At 38.1% G+C, this 18255-nt stretch overlaps 1 protein-coding gene across 2 annotated transcripts in view; it reads right to left on the reverse strand.

Annotated features, from left to right (window-relative positions):
• The window catches only part of LOC110370262 (E3 SUMO-protein ligase EGR2), a 30582-nt gene that overhangs the window by 4282 nt on the left and 8045 nt on the right, over positions 1-18255 (reverse strand). The window contains exon 1 of one of the 2 annotated variants that reach the window (XM_021326007.3): positions 1076-1380. The exons of the other annotated variant lie outside the window; for it this stretch is intronic. Within the exon in view, the coding sequence (XP_021181682.1) occupies positions 1076-1277 (202 nt within the window). The 5' untranslated portion in view covers positions 1278-1380. Of the gene's footprint in view, positions 1-1075; positions 1381-18255 lie in introns of those variants that run through there. 2 annotated transcript variants of the gene reach the window in all.

Here is an 18255-nt window from a genome sequence, read left to right on the forward strand (position 1 = left end):
AGTGACATACATAACATTATATTTTGTAAGAATCAGCTCTAAACAGTAACTTCTTATATTTTTGAAAAAAGACAGTTCAGTCAATAGCCTAACAACAATAATTAAAAACAATAGTTTTTCTGCAAAGGTTCCTATTTATTTGGATATTTGACTATTTAATTAACGCATTATATTCATAACTATTCCCCGATCACTGTTCTGTTTGTTTCTTTCATGGTTTCTGTTTGTGCCAATTAACTCGATTCTGTCTATTACAAAATCTTCTGTTGCCAGAATAAAAAAAATACAGTAGTTATGTTATTTACTCGAAGGCTTTAATTTGTAGTCTGCACACAAATATAAAGTCGATAAAAAGTGTAAATTAGACCCAAATGTGTTCAATTTAATTAAAACTTGAGGATCTGAATTTTTTTTCACTTAAAATCTGTATCAACGTTTAAACGCAATGGCACCTTTCTACTATTTATCAAAAAAGATGGTAGAAACCAAGGTATACCAGTATTAGGAAATTAGATAATGTCCTGCTTTTTGGTGCTGTTGAAATAAAAGCACTTCAAAATTATTCCTGGTACTCACTGTATTGCAGACGCATTGAGAATTTAAAAAAGATTCATTAAGACATACCAGATTTGATAGCTCCAAATATTGATAGTAATTAGACACGCACTTAGGGATTAAACATGATAGGGTACGAGTTATGAAACGCTAACGTCAGCGCCTTGTAGCGCCGGCGACTAGGTACACACGGGAAACTCCATTCAGCTTCATGTATCGATCCGAACATATGACACGGGCCGCTGAACTTTCCATTTCACTAAACACTGAAACTTGTACCTCGCGCCGGGTAACTCCTATAAGACCTATCATAACGCGATCATTTCAAGTTGTCTTTTTTACGAAAATTACGGAACTGCAAATTATGAAGGGCATTGAAGGACATGCCGATGTCAAAGGAGTCCGGATTGTTTATTTACAACGTTATCGGCCGGCGGCCGGCGGGGGCGAGGCCGCCTACAAGTCCCGGCGAGGCGCATGCTTTCGGTAGTAGCGTTGGACCAGCGGCATGGACTCGCACCTGATATTGACGGCGGCTCTAGCAGCGTCGGGAAGAAAGCGGGCAGGTCCGAAGTGGTGACTGGCGTGTTGAGGTCGGTCGGCGTGCCGGAGGCAGGCGTCGGCGCCGACACCGGCTTCAGCGCGCAGTCGAACCCGAGCGCGCCCACGTCAGCGAGGGAGAGCAGGTGCGGGCCGGTCGGGTGATCAGCATCAGTGCCCATCCCGTCCGGCACCACCTGCTCCTCGGCCCACGGGCCGAGCGGAATTACGAACAACGCCAGCGTGAAGACGGCCTCTCGCGTGGCCTGTGCGAAGGGGACTGGCGCCGCGCGACCCCGCTTCGCAGTTTTATCAATGGAGCCGCGGTCCCATATTCGGTAGCGGCGCGCGCAGCTCCGCCAATCGCGCGGCGCGCTGCCCCCCCGAGGCTGACGTCACCTCCCGACGCCGCCTACCGCCCGCGCCGCCCCCCCGGGCCGCCTGCCGCCCGCTTCGACCACGAAGCCTCCGTGTTCCTCCTGCCCCCTGTGACTTGGCACGCGAGCCTCCTGAATACTACCTACGTATGCTTTGCTTTGAATACTAATGGCATGAAAATTCCTGGAAAATTCACATTATACGCTAATGGCTGCCTTTTTGTGCCATTGAATATAGGTTTATATTTCGAAATAAAAATAAAATCGTACCATGCAATCATGCACAGTATTTTGCATCCTTTGAGGACGAAAAGAAAAATATATTTTTAGACTTTACAAAAATAATAATAAGTTTAACATTTTTAATGCTATTTTATGGTCGATAGGGTTAGGACTGGTAAGGTTTCAGAAATACATTAGGTATATTAATTGGAATGTTTTTTTTTTCATTTAGGTGTACCTATTAAAAATATGTTTTTAATTTTTGTCACTTTTTTTTCGTAAAGTAAATTTATTCGTAAAATATTTTAAATTAATTCGAATGGAAATGGAATTATAGCAAATAATTTTTAGACTATATTTTTAACTATAGTAATATATTTTGTTATTTATACATCGATTTTTTGGCTATACGTACAATGTAATTATACGTTAATTTTTTCAAATAATTTGCATAAACATTTTTATATGATTGACTGGATCTGCTACACTTGCAATCAAACTTTGATTTATTATTTTGTTTGGCAGCAGATTGTTCTACTGAAGAGGCAATATAAAATATACTTATTTAATGCGTAGCACAGGGAGCCGGGACATTTAAGAAATTCGGTATTTTATAATAAACATATTTAAGTATTATAACTAATAAAATACTTGGACTGTTTTAGCTCATAAAATTTTATATGACCTATGCAAATAGCGTTTTTGCCTCAGGAATTAAATGTAATTTATTACATTGTGGTGTTTAAATTTTGATCTAGTAGATAAGTAGAATTTTATGTCGCCGTGATCTACATTCTACACTCATGACATACAGCTATATTTTTACTGCTCTAAATGATTATTTTAAACACAAATTAGTGATGTATAAATCTCACTAATATTTATGACAACATTTTATTCGTTTCTATTGCTTAACATTTTAATATAGGTTAATATGTAAAGATACGGAAAATGACCACCATGTCAAGAAATGATTATAATTTATTTAATTTTATCTGTGCAAATAGAAGAAATATAAATTATATGGGTATTTATAAAGACCTCATTTTTTAATCTGACGCTTATTTTTATGGTTTTCTGTCAGGGTTCTATCTTTATATAAAATGTGTACAGACGCCAGCACATCAAGTTACTACGATCTGTCAAATTTCTTTAATTGATTTTCAACTTAAATTCTTAAGTATAAGGTTCAATTTTTTTTTTTTAATAAATTGGAGTAGTTTGTTTTACTGGCGTACTTAACAATCAAAATAAGCCTGGATTTTTAATGATAACCATGGTCTAACTAAGGGGCGTTTTCTAAGCTTATATGGGTAATTGAAGGACACATTATGTGGACATAGTAAACTGATCAGATAATAATTGATAAATTGTTTAAACGTATCGATAACAGTAATTACAAGTCGTTAGGTGTAGGTTTAGCTGGTGGGCGGCTGACCTGGATCATTCAAGATCAAGGAAATAATATATGGCGACATAATAAATGCAGTACTCTTAGCTTCCTAGACAATATTTACAATAGTTTTTCCTAAGTTAAGTATATTTTTAAATAATACTCAATATTTATTTCTGGGTGTATTTTCATCATCAGTGGAACAAACACCGGCCAAAAATAAAAGAAAAACAAATGTTAGTAAAATCTATTTCTGACGGATACGATGAAACATGAAAATATGTTTTCGTAAACAACCAAAGGTATTTGTATGAGGTAAGGGTAATTTACAGACAGAAACGCGCTCGTCAGTCGCCACTTCATACTTCTGACGTCTGCATATTTTCATGATTATTGAGATTAACTTTTTTAGATCATATCATTTTGAAGGTTTTTTTTTTAAAGCAGTAGGTATCTTTACAGTACTTTTAATGATTTTCATTAGTTATAAAAGTAAGAAAATAAAGTAGGTTCATACTTTTTCATGTAGGGAGTTTCTACATATTCAGGTCTGTATCACTAATCGTCAGCAAATTATCAAAATATTGGTTTGCAAAATTGTACGTAACATTATAATAACAAGGCAGTTTTCAAACGCAAAATATGTATGGCAAGTATGCGAGTAAGTGCGGCGTGCTGTGTTGCGGTGGCAGGACAATGGCCGCAGCTGTGTGCGTGGTGCCGGCCTGCCGCCACTGCCCGAGACACGCCGACGCCCGATTGGGCCCACATGCAGTCGTTCACGCTAACCCAATTATCGCGTAACGGAGACGATAAAGAAAAATAACAAACCCACGATTTCACCGACGTCTAATTATAGCGCGCTATTTGTGGGTGCGCGGGCGCAAGCGGCATAGCGTGGCCGTGATGTCAGGGCTATTCCTGGCCGTCAGCTGACGCTCCTGCGCCGTCGTCGCGCCGCGCACGCTCGTAAACACCACGCAACCGATTGACGTAAAATGCGAACAATCGAGTTTTCAGCAGGTGAATCACGAGATGAAAACGTCCCTGCGGGAATCGTTCTATAATTAACTTGACTGCTTTTGGTTTGGACTTCGGAGGCGGGGTTCTATTTCGGACCGTTGCTTCAATACCGATGTCTATTTGCATCTCGCTACTATTTGTTTCTTCTAGATTATTATTCACGCTTTCATGTTTGTGAAAACTGAAGTATGTGTCAGTCATATGACTTGGTGTTCAACGGGGCTTGTTTTGCTCACAGTTTATGGGTTCAACGAAATATTCAGCATGTTTGTGATGAATTACGCGCATCAACCAATAATAAAATGAATGGTTGCTATCTGGCATTAAGTCTCCGTCAAGATCATCCGTCGATGGTTGAAGTACTTAAATTTTAAGTACCTACATACTTGCCTGTTTATAGACACTGACAATGAATGACTTCTTGGTCACCTTTCTCTCAACGTGTCAGATGTTCTATCATTGAATGTCATTTGAAGTAGGTATCGTGGATGAAACAGCGACGTAGCAAGTATTCAGTGATATCTGATGTGCAACATTACGATACCTACTGATTTTAAAACAAATAACATTTTAGGACGTCTTGGTTAAACAAATAGAGGAACTCTCATTTTCACACGTATTGTCCCTATTAGACTTGAGATTTAATGACCGTCAATGATGATAATGATACTGGGGATAGTAATAACTTTTCTATGAGATTGTACAGAAGGGGTTATGTAACACCTAAGTAAGTACTTAGTTCTGAGCATGTTACTATGTATCTTGAATAGAAGCTGGTTTTGGGTAGGTATATTTGCATATCTTCACAAACGAAACCCTATCAAAGGTTTCCCAGACACGATTCAATACACTCTACAACTTATAAGACGGATAGGTGGCCGCCTACGAAGTTCTAGTAGCAGCAACGCCCCCGTAAACGTATCATTGTCGTCGTGACACCAAGTAAACACTTGTGTTATAAGCCGTAGTAATAGAAAGTGGTTCGACAATGAGTCGACCTACTGCTGCCGTTTGGCGAGCATGTGTGAACTCGGGCTAATAATACCCGCCTGTGTTGCAAATGCAATTCTAGGTGACGATGCCACGCCGCCGGCGACTATTAATATAAACTGTTACATTATCTTTCATTAGTCGTATTGATGAATCATGATCATTTGCTGTTCGCTGCCAAGGTATGTTTGCTTTCTAATTAATATTTTCTGCAGCTCTTATGTAAGTCCTACCTGAGTGCAAAAATCAGCTGGTGTTGGATATGATGTATACGTACATAATCAAATGTTGAGATAGGTTTTGTCATAAATAAATATGACTGGATGAACTGAACATACATTTCCTTATGAGACTAGGTACCTACAGAGATTGAATGCATTTTAGAATTATTGCAGAAAAGATAAAAACTCATGTATTGGCAATGTAACTTCAGGGTGCGGTTGTTCCTAAGACTGCCTTTATTTTACGGCATAACTACGAAATAATACTGTTCTTAGAATATCTACTAAGTAAAAAATCCTCCAATTGTAACTAGACTAGAGTAATTAAATATTTGAAGTTCATTCAAATCTCGCTTATAGTTAGTGGAAAAACGGCACCGAACAGAGACGAGTAGGTACCTACCGAACAGACTGTATTGAGAGCGTACAACTAAAGCGCAAAGCGCCCACATACATAGGTTAGCACCTTCTGCCCGTTGACCGATAACGCCGCTGAAATAGCGTGCGGTGACGCGAAAGTAATGTTGGCACTCGTCACGTCAAGATGAGCTGGTTTACCGCGTCACGTCGCACTCATGCTTATAATTACGCTTCCATCGATCAACACTCGAGAATTCTAATCTTGTGCAGATTTATCACTGGCTTGCTGACGTACACAGACACCCTAAACAGCTAAATGTTTATCATGATACATTAATAGAACTGTGTAATCGTTATGTGAACGTAATTCGTACGCATTTACGTAGTCACCACCACGTCTGCAGTACTTTATTACGAGCTTAATGTAACACGGTGATTAAATGTATTATTTTTAGTATTATGGATAACGTTTCCAAAAATATGCTTTAATACCGTAAATGACAATGGAACCAAGTACATGAACATATGCTTAAATCTTTTTCATGCTAGAAGTAACAGGTACCTACCATTTTTACGTAAGTTATGAACACCATTATTATTATAGCTCAACTCATTGTCTACCGGTCGTTGGTCTTTCATTGATAAATTAGGATCTGTCCCAGATAAAAAGAATACCCATACATCTGTAAATTTACTGCCTAAGTACATACTGGCTAGTCTAAACAGCCCTCCCTTTTCATGTCGTGAATGTAAAGGAAATTCTGAAAATTATGAATAGAGTAGTGAGTAGCGAGAATCGGGGGACTGTGGGGTGGCTTTGACGTCACGACCCCCAAGCCTTCTCGGGTGGCAGGAATTATTCGCGTGACGCACGACAGTTAGCTACACTTTTATTTTCCGATAAATAACTCGAGTGTAGATCAGCTATCACATCGATACCAATATTACGCATGTCATGGTTGATAATTATTTTGTGTCATGAACGTCATCGCGGAGTCCTAACTAATAAATGCGAATGTAGTTTTGTCCTGCATTCACTGGAAATAGAATTCAGTTGAACAGTGATGTCCAATAGTGCCACACATACCTACAACCACTGCTGCAAAGATCCACTCGACATGATTTCATTTCATGTCTCCACAAACTACCTACTTATATAACTAAGGCTTCTCCAAGACGGCAATCCTGTGAAGTGGGTTCGATATTACTATGTCGCTCTTCTTAAATAGTACTTTATAGTTTATTTTAAGTATAGGTACTTTGCTGAAAAGAAAGTTTTTGATTCTAATGAAATAAGATTTTATATATAAGATTCAAACTCTCGTGACACCTGGTAAATTTCAATATCAACTAGTACAGAAGAAATCAAATTGTGCTGAAAGGCAAGAGATTAAAATGCATTTAAGAATGAAAATTCAGAAGCGAGCTTCGCGATGCTTTTCTGTCGATATTGTAAGTGACGAAGGGTGATTTCCCTACACATATGATGACTTCTAATCCTTGAAGTAGATAGGTCCGCTGAAGTGGAGATAACGCAGGTACTAAAAGTGCAAACTATGTGGTATCAGCATTCTGACGTCATAGCAGAAGTGACAAAAATTAGCGGAAAGGCTGTATTGCCGGCGTGCGTCAGCCGGCCACCTGTTGATCGACCGCCAACACTGCCCTTGTGTGGTAACCTCTGCCGGGGCCGCGCAACGCCGAGCGCGCGATCGATATCAATGACGTACGGCCTCATTCATAAATAGGGAGGCACCCCACCCCACTACCCTGTTTGCCCACCTTCCCCACACTACGGATTCGGGGGAAATCGTGGCAACTTCATGAATGGCGCGCACACATATAAATTCCGTAATTTGTGGTCGATGTCATGATGTTTAAAGAGGCAAATGGCGTCAGTATTGTACAAATATGACAATAATAGAGCCTACCTGATAGTTATTACAGCGATAAGGTAAATACTGTGTTCTGTAGATGCAAATTGCGGCGTAAACAATGTTTCAGTAGGTTTGATTACTTGAGGAGAATTTCGATCATAGTATGCGGTTTATGGTGTATGTGGAAATAATGTGTGTGAGATAGCGGGTGATGTCGGGAAGTGCATGCGATGCGTGGGCGCGCGACGATTTGACACGCGCGTACGACACTTGCATTCGCAATGAGTGCAATTGCATACATAATACTATGGAGAAACCAACTGTGTTGGTTTAGCTTTTTCCAATATTTACGAACAGTTTTTTTCTTATGTTTTCAAAATTCCTGAAGGTTTAATATACGTAATTTAATCTAGAAAAAATTTCTATTAAACTGTGTGGGTCATTAATTATCGATTTTTCTGGTTAAAGAGATCTTCATAGAAATGATCTTAACTAGCGTGCGAACATAATAATATAGTAGCACCATTCTCGTATTTCTTGGATCTAATAAAACATCAAACTTATGAAGATCGTAAGCTATCACATTATAATTACTTAAGTATAATTTAATTTTTATTGTCACGCGACTCATGTGATCTCGATGTGCGTGTTCGGCTGTAATGTAATCAGCGGTGCGCACGCGTCCCTTATTTACGGCGGATTACGCGCGCAATCAACTCGCGCGCACCGAAAGAATACGGAGTTACCGCACTAACTGACTGGCTCTGTCTCCTGTCATAAACCACAATGTATTGTTTATGCTTTTATTTTGTTTTTGTGCAGAATAATTTGCAGAATTGAACGTGGAATGTTGTCAGGTTTTTTTACCAGACTTCTAAGCTATTTATTAAGCTTATTTTTAGTGGTTAATTTTTTTTTTACATTTCTTAGGTTTAATAGGCACGTGTATTTTTATGTATTGTTTGTAGTAGGTATATGATATTCAAAAATGATGAAAAAGGGTTGGGATTTTACTGTTTCTCCATGCGGAAATAAAACACGCAACTTTAATTCTTTATTTATCATTTGATATAGTGCAATAAGTAATATTTACAGAGACACAATTGCAATTTACAGGAAATATTTTAACAGAAATTATTTAGGTATCATTCGGTAGCCGGTAAATGTTACGATAGTATGAATCCCGTATTGTTTGCACCGGCGAATCGGCCTTTCGTGTGGCCGTGGCAATGGCAGCCACATCGATTTCCTTCTGGTTAAGAGCAGCGTCCGGCCGTGGCTGGAGAACGGCATTAAGCACGATCGATGCTACGTCCTTGAACCTTGTTGCTTTGTACCGCGCATGCGCCGTTAAATGTCGGATGTCATCCCGTGACCATGGCCACGAAACACGTGCCGGTTCTCCCTAACCCATACCCTCGCCACCCCCTTCGCCATTCATCCCGACTCTTGCGGCGATGCCTCACAGCTGGCGGCTCGCCTTATTCATCCTCAACTCTGCCATTTCTTATCGATTGTGACCTTTTTGAGGCAACCTGTTGAGTTGAGTTTACTGTTTTAGACGATAACGCAGATGGTCGGCCTACTACAATATTTCAGAAGGCCTTTGGATAAACCTTTGACATTTGTAGTAAATGTGTAGGAGAACGGGGTGTGTACTGTCTTTCGTGAATGTTCCTTAACCTATAAACTGTTTAAGTTTATATGTACAAGGAAATAATAAATGGCTGCGTATGCGATAAGCATAGGTGTCAGTAGTGCATGGGACAGCGTTGCAAGGCGACATTGAGAACAAGTCCGCGACCACGCAGGGCTACGTATGAATGAAGTAGCCGTGGGCGGCACGCAGTGAGCGTGGCCCATTCATTCATTAGCTCGGAGGCCATTCCTCATGAATAATACCATAACAAAAACTGTCAATAGTGTTAACTTTGTTGTGTGTTGCAACATTGTTTACTCCAACTAATTTGCGTGCGTTCTCTTGTACCTAAGTATACCTAGTATAAAGATAGGCGATTTACAGTTTTAAATCTAAATGAGTTTGGGATGATTGGTTTCCTCATTATATCAAGTACACAAGTAAGGTATATATCTTGCTGATTAAAAAAAGGAATGACTTTCTACTTAGGTAATATTTTTTTTTTGGATTTTGTTTTACAAATTCTTTGGTACTCATGAACCTAAGCACCAAATTGTAAAGTGGAAAGTAGAAATTTTGTATGACGTTGGTGCAGTACGTCGAAATTGGAAAATGGTTAAGTAAAAGTGACGCTCATAGGTACGTTGCCAGTTTAGGTGGAAGTGTTATCTAGACGACTCATGAACAAGGTTCTGTTCAGTAAAAGGAGTTGTGGCGTAGGAGTCAAGGTAAGGTCTGCAAGTTTGAAACTGGCGCGGATTAGAAGCATTGTTCCCGCCAACACACTAACAGAACCATTGCCGTCGGCGGCTTAGGAACATCTTTGACTCACTCCGAGCCATTCATATTTTTTGTCGACATAGCGGCAATTTGAACAAAATTGACTTGTAAAGATTTGATTTTGGCGATGCCGCCTACGTCTTATGTTTTGTTAATTTAGACTTCCTAAGTTAGTGCTTGGAAGCTTCAAGTCTGTAAGATAATACTTGAAAGTTGACACATTATGCTTGTAAGAACATGTTTTTTTAAGCATGACAATATCTAAGTTTATAAATTCTCTAATTATGCTTTAAAACTTTAAATTTTTAGAAGAAATTTATGCTGCTCAGATCCCATTAGGACCCATTAGGAAGGTGACAACGCGGATAAGAAGGAGCTACTAGAAGTATTGAACCCGCGTGTCTTCTGCTCTTGTCTTCAGGACTTCTGGACTACAAAGCAGGGACAAGCGAAAGTATCATGGTTTATAGGGAGACATAAAATTAATACACCGAATCACATCTTGGATTTTGTGTTCTTTGTTCACGCTTATTTATTTGCTTGCCTTTAATCGCTTAGTGTTGCTAAAGCTTCTTTCGCTGTATGCATGAGATGTCCTATTTCCTGCTTTTGTTTTTGAATATGAACACCTTTGAATTTGAACATTTTTATTATGTATGATGAATAAGTATATAATGTAAATACAACTTATGCTTGTATTCAACCTTTTTCAAATTCTTAAGTTTTTTCCAGTTTTCTCAGAACTTGAACACAACTAACTTAGTTTGTTCATAGTATGCAGTTCTGAACAGAGTTCTGTCAAGATGAACTTAGGGGAAACTTGAATATAGGTAAGTAGTTTCTATATTAATTTATCTTGGTTAATGCAACCAGGGTTCCCAAACTTTTAAGGTAGCTATTATATTTTATTGGTTATTTTATGTAACTCCATATCAATTACAAATGAGAACAGTAAACATAAGATTTTTTTTATATGTGTAGCAAGTTGAAGGACAATTTTGGTAGAGCTCTGATGACCATGCTGCGGAACGCCTAAGTTCCGCGGAACGTGGTATTGGAAACCTTTGCCATGTACTTTACTGTGTGGTAGATACTTCTATGTCTTCTCGTAATGACTTGAATGGACATCGATACACGGACCGATTTTGGCAAGTCTTAAGCAGTCTTTTCCTGACCTACAGACTCTGTTTCATCTATTACTTTGGAATAAAAACTCCATTGTTATGCATAAGGTAGATAAGTCTAGTATTACCTAAACCGCAGCTCCAACGGTTTTATATTAAATAGTCATTACTTACCCAGAACTGTGACTAAAGTTTGTTTGTCATGATGTAAATTTTATTAATGGGAAGCTATATCGGGCGAAGCAATTAAATCGGAACATAAGTCAGTAATAGTGACCGAGCCTGACCTGAGTCGATGCTCGCTTTTGGAATTGTAATTAAGAGGGCTATCACAAATTTTCGCGAATTTAAACGTTTTATACGAGTTTTGATGCTTTGGATATAGTCACAATAAAAAAACAAAAATAAGATTCAGAAAGTTTGATCATTTATCTTGAAAGTGTATTAAATAAATATTTTAATTTGTCCACGTACATCAGTAAAATCTTTGTCTCTGCAAAGGATGTTTCATAAAATGTTGCTTTTGGGTATCTTTTGATGCTTCGGTACTCCGAGGATATAGCAATTTAACCATTTATAAAAATGTTCAAGATACAACTATATCTTGTACTTGGAAGTGCTTAAATCAATTTATTACAATTCATACAGTATTACACCAAAAATAATTCTATAAAACTGAGAGTTACTGACAATTTTCCGTACGAAACTATATTTTTTATCTATGAAAGTATAATCCAAATTCAAATAAAAAACATTTAATAATTAAGGTGGTATTGTTATAAAGCTTGAAAAAAATTGGTCTATTTAAAAGTAAAACAATATTTTAAAATAATTTTTGTTTGCAATGCAAAAATCAATATAAATCTTGTGACGCGCGGTGTTCAACTTTAGTCAGCGCCAGGCGCTTACCGAGGAGGGACGTATCGCTCGCTGTTGCGCCGCGTAAACTCGCCGGAGTTCGAAAATATAGCGCAACCTACGCATCTAACACGTTTTGATACTAGTGAGTTTTATTTTATTTATTAGTTATAATGATCTGATTGAAATGTAATATACATAAGTATTAGGCCATGATATTCTAATTCGAAAATGTTATAGATTGGGTTCTCTTTTTGATGTTGGTTATAAAGAAATATGTACGTAAATGTCATCGTCGTTAGTTTCGCTGTTGCATAATAATGTAATTGGACTTCTTTGATTCTTGCAGGATAATGAAAGCATATTTAATTCAGACTATCAGACTCAATTGAATACCAGTACAAATAATATGGTAAGTATTTTTTGTCACCCGCAAAAGGTATACGTGACATATTTGTTTTAATAAACTATCTACATTCCTAGTTTTCATTGTTGCAGGAAAATGAAGATACAATACATGGAAGACGAATTATAGATTTTAGTTTTTTTATAAATCAATTACTTATAATTGGTAAACATGGTGAAAAGTTTGGTTGTCGATTAAATAATTTAAAAATTGTAAACGATTACTTGTTTATTGTAACTCTATCGAGCTATTCTAGGTTATAAAATTCATCGGTACAAATAATATTTCATAAACTATAAAAACAATAAATTATTTCGGAAAAAAGTGGCAAAGTCTTAAGTTTGTTTGTGCCGCGTGGCGGTCCGCAGGTGTGCGTTGCGTATTTCACTAGACGCACACATGCGCAAGTGCTGCCGGCTATCGTCTAATTTACCTACAACTGAGCAATTCGATTTTGTAATAGCGCTCTTAAGGACCGAGAACAAAACCTTGAATTCCCATCTGCTTTCGATCAAAAGTAATATTTGTTACCTTAATATTTTTTTGGATATTCAAGGAACAATTCATAAGAAAAAAATCTAAATGAAAATATAGCGGAATTATTTTGACGTGGTTCTCCTAGAATACTATTCTTATCATTATCATCGGCTTTTTTATAGTCCTATACAGTCCTATTGATTAGCAATGTTTTCATCATTCAGACAGACATACCTACCTGGATTCTGAAGTTACTTAAGTAACTAATCAGACCTATTTTAGCAATACGCACAATTATGAATTAGTAATAGATATTAAGCAATAATACTATTTAAGCGACTGTATCCAAGTGAAATACGCAAATATTCCAGCTGTCAGATCAATGAAACAACACCAAATTCGTTTTGACTTAACGCATTTGTTTGTGTTTAACGCGACGTTTTCATAACAAGTTCCTGCTACTATCAGTTATGGCTCATTTAATCATGGCAGTGTTAGTTAATATAAGTGGTGGTTGAGCACGCGCCGGCGCAGGCCGGGCGGTGCGCGGTTGCGAGTTGCGGCCGGGCGACGTGCGCGCAGACTCTCGCACCGGGACGCTAATTAGATAAACGAGCCGTGTGGCGGGGTCCCGACCGCAATTACGAGTTGCGCTGCAACCCGTAAATAATCAACGATATAGGACGCCACTTGTGTCTGACTCACTTATGTCGGTCACCAATTACAATTATCCACTGGACAGCTAGATCTCGGAACCACGGCGTTTGCGGTCTCAGAATCATATTTGTGTAAATGTGCAATATTGGTACTCAGGTGTATTATGAGTTCTCACTTAATAATCACTTATTTGTCGAAGAAGATGATAGTTCTTTGGTCGTTCATGGTAGAGTATTTCATCATCATCATCATCATCAGCCTATAGCAGTCCACTGCTGGACATAGGCCTCTCCAAGTGCACGCCACTGAGATCGATTTTCGGCACTGATAGAATATTTCACGTTGAAACATTTTAACTGTATATGTTCCAAGCAAAACGAATATAGAGCAATGAAATTTTGTTTAGTTGATCGTAAGTAGGTACTTGCTTTCTCCGTAATCTTTAAGCTTTAGTCGCGTTCTCAGTAAAATACTTCATGAATAAAAACTATTCAATGTTTATAATATAAACAAATACAAAATTTGTATCAACTCACAAATGTGTTTGCCAAATTAATGTCGTATGTTTGAAAGAGCTTAGAACCTAACCTTAAAAAGAGACCATCTTATTTAATCATGCGCGATACATTATTGTAATAGTGTCTTAAATAAATAGCATAAATAAATGTAAGATCTTCTGGCAATTTGAATACATTTAAGAAGTCAGACAAGCATTAATTGATAACTGATTGCTCTTTCTTGTATCACTCTAGTCCAGTGACATTTTTAACCACTACATCGATAAATTAGGCGTTATCTTTATCACCTTAGCCGCAAAACTAACACCTACTAAGCATTTTAGATAAATGGAGATCATCTTTTAAACAGGATTCATCTTTGAAGCTTTAATTTGTGTTATTCATGATAGCTAGCTGTTTTGTAATACACGGAAGTCTGCTAAAGCATTCTATGGCGCTCTTAATGAGTTTCTAAGACTGATGACATGTCATTTCGCGGAAGCAAACAGCACTGCGTTACAATAATTTGCCCGTGACAAGGTCGGACGTTTAGGAGTACTGGCGTTGCAGCATCGTGCCAGTTCATTTGTCCAGTGTACATCAACGGTCAGGGTCTTGCTCTTGTCCATTAATTAGAGTATCCGCATTTTTTTTTCTGTTAAGCCGTTTATTACATTAGTGTTCCGTTGTTGTAAGGCGATGAGTCAAGTCCGAGGGCACGCGTCTCACATGATGACAGTTAATTTTTTTATGTCTTAAACGAATCACAGGGAGGCCAAGTTTAATTAGTCGTACGTTTGTGTTACAAGTTTTAGCTTACTGTGTCTGGTCAAAACCATGTATGTCACATTGAAGAGGAGTAGTAGAAATAGTATCGAAAGCGTACCTAACAGGTGGTAGGTACATACTTACTCGGTTATTATTAAGGTATCTACCTATATCATAAAGACTTCGAACCTTGTCTAATAAGTACGTACAGTAAGTATATGTAAAGTAATAAGCGAGAAACTATCAAAATATTATGAAATCTCCGCACACTAAGCTTGTAGTGACGGTGCCATGTGTAAATGTTTCAAGCGCTAAATATTATTGAAAACGACTCCGGTGCTCTTCAAGCGTGTCGCGTGCAACTGTTTTAGTTTAGAAAAATAGGGCGATTGCACAAAACTTAAAACTAGACAAACATTGGCTCACATCCAGTTTTACAACACCGATACTATTAAACTGTCCTCTAGTTTCTTAAAAAATCTGGAGTTGAAGATAAACGCAAGAACGAAATAACTTCTATTATTAATAACATTTTGTTACAATGGTTGTGTCTACTCGCACAGACTATTTATAAAGCAGTATATCGTATCAATATCACGAATATAAACTAAACACAATGTCCTAATTTCAATACAATTTGAATAAGCTTTTGAATATGCGAGTGGATGGTTATGAGTGCGTGTGCACGTGTTTGATTGATACTTTAACTACTACTTGTATCAGTACAACATCATTACCAGCATCCACTTCATAAACTTAGTTCAGAAGCGTCTACAATATCGTTACAACGATTACAACGGTTTATTTGAAAATTATTCATTAATCGTAGTTTGATATGATAACTGGTCGTGTTGTTGATACCGTTTTATATTTATTGTTAGGCTACATTATCTACAAATGTTGAGCTGTTCCTTCTGTGTTCGTCAAATAATAAACACTGGCTAGTTCAGTTTATTGCGACACGTAACCGGGACGCAATTCTCGCGCTCACAGGAATTTCATACAAGATTATAATCAAGTCGACGGTGCGTATGTTGTTATTCATCTTGAGACATTCTGCAAACATTGGGAGAATTCGGCATTATCTGCTGTTCTCATGCCAAGCTTTAAGCTATGAGCACATTTTTGTTGCGTTTCGCAACTACTCAGGATTCATATTCTGAAGCTTCGCCAAGTGGTTAGTAAATTCCGGTTCGAAAATAAAATATAGGTATTAAATAAATTAAAAGTGAATTTTTTTGTTACTTTGTAAGTAGGTACTGGAGATACATTTATAGGTATGCGTCTTCTTGTCTAAACAACCAGGATCTTGGGAATTCTAAAGATTAACTTTCAGTTCATGAAGAATTGCTGTAGGTAAAATTGGTAACAGCTAGGTACTTACCTACTTGTATTTTTGTTTAGAAACCTTTTTACATTCCTTTAAGCTTACCTTCTCACTTTGCTGTAGAATATACCTTGAGCTAGATTTATATGACTGACTTAGAACAGAAATACTGCTATTGTCAACTTCCGGCCCGAGATAAGGCAGATTGCGAACCGACATGTCCCTCCAGTTTACATCGTTTGCGATTTCCAGAAGCTGTTTGGTTACACGTGATGTGACATGAATTTCATATGGGTAAGTTTAGTGTGTGACTCAGTACTCTACCTGACATTTTTTCAAACCATTAAACCTACTTACTCACGTTTAAAAGTACATGTTTGAGATTCAGAGGCAGATTGTCGACAAAGAAGGCAAATATCGTTTTATCGGAACACTAATTACGTGTACTAAAAACAATGTTTTATAGTCGCAGTCAATCGTTCGAATCGAAGTGAACTGAGTCAGCTGTAATCGATACAGTGTAATTGCGGAGCATGTATCGAGTGAGACAATGACGTTGGACGGTCGGACACAGATCGTATCGTATGCAACTACGCAGTTACACGAGTTTAAGTAATTGCGGGAACGGGCATTGTTAACCAGTCGACGCAAATTGGGCATTAGCGATAATTTATTGTCTTTAAAATAAACTTGCATTGTCGTAGCAGCGTTTGAATATGTATCGTGTGGGCTTGGCTCACGGCGATGGGCCCTAATGATAGCATTTGTTCTCCATCATTGAGCACAGGTGCACGTGCACTTACTCTGGCAGTTCGAGGGAAACTTGCTGGGGCCCGACAGTCGTCACTTACAAATGCAATCGACGGTTTACTTGTAAAACGTTTTACAACGCAGACTGACTGAACTAGATTGTGAAAAGCTTCGTGTCACCTGCCCGCTTTCTATCTATGATTTTAAAGCACGAGTTTTGGCCTCTGGGTAACGTAGACGTGCTTGTTTTAGGATTACCTGAGCTCTATGCTATCGTCTAATAAAGACCATTCATTCATTTTTTTTTAAATGGTCAGATTAATAAATCGCTATAGGTAGATAATTAATCGCCTATTCGGTTTTTCATGTTTTCATAGCAAATGCGAGTCCAGAAATGAAAATTTACTGTATAATTACCTGAGTTAGAAGACTTCAGTGTGTGAACCTGAATAATTTGTGCCCGGTTTTAAGAAATCCTGTTCATCTGATATTGCTATCATTGGATCAAGATGATCTAAGTCGCCGCTGCTTACGCGGTTGTCGGCATTTTGGCGTGGCAAAGCAGATCATTTAGAGGCGTGGATAGAAGCCGAATTTGTCTAGTAAAGGCAAGATTGTCAATTTGTGTGTGATGACGTGAGACGGCGCGGGCCGGCTCAAAAGCACGTGCGTGCCCCCGTGGCACCGCGGGCCGCTCAAAGCGAGTGCACCGACTATCGCACATCTGGGAACGTCCAGAGAGGTGTAATGCCCTCATGTGGGCACCTCTGACGAGCCGCCGCTTCCGATGTGACGCGCTCGGCGTGGGATGCGCCTTTTTTGACAGTATCAGCACGGATTACAAGGAGCTCTTATGTTGAGTGATAGCATCGTTATTGGCGCCACGTTTAGGTGCGCAACCTTTAATGTAAGAGCACCTACTAAGTTTATGGTGTTGCAACAGAACTTTTACAAACTAAATTTGAAACTTACTTTTTAGGGTTTCGGAACTCTATAGTCGGAAATATTGTAGGTAAGTATGCGCTACTTACACAATATTATTATATTTTAAGAAGACTAAAATGACTTGAAAGCTAAATATAAACGAAACATGAGGAAATAACCTAAAATAATTAGCAGAATAATTTGAATTGCTGGGTACTTGGATAGTAGAAAACAATATTTGCCAGTGGTAGCATATAATTAATCATGGATCTTAACGTACCTACTGATAATAATTAGTAGGTATGACTGATCCAGGTACTTTACATTACCAAAATTCATTCAGCACACTCTATGTCCAATGTTTCTGTGATCACTTTGTATGTGTGAACGATGTAATAATGTATGTTATAGGACGCATAAAATGAGGTTCACATTGGTATGTTTTTCTAATTTTGTATTCTATGTAGGAAGGTAGGTAAGTAATAATCTT

Source organism: Helicoverpa armigera, chromosome 7, assembly GCF_030705265.1.
Source record: "Helicoverpa armigera isolate CAAS_96S chromosome 7, ASM3070526v1, whole genome shotgun sequence".
Classification (NCBI taxonomy): domain Eukaryota; kingdom Metazoa; phylum Arthropoda; class Insecta; order Lepidoptera; family Noctuidae; genus Helicoverpa; species Helicoverpa armigera.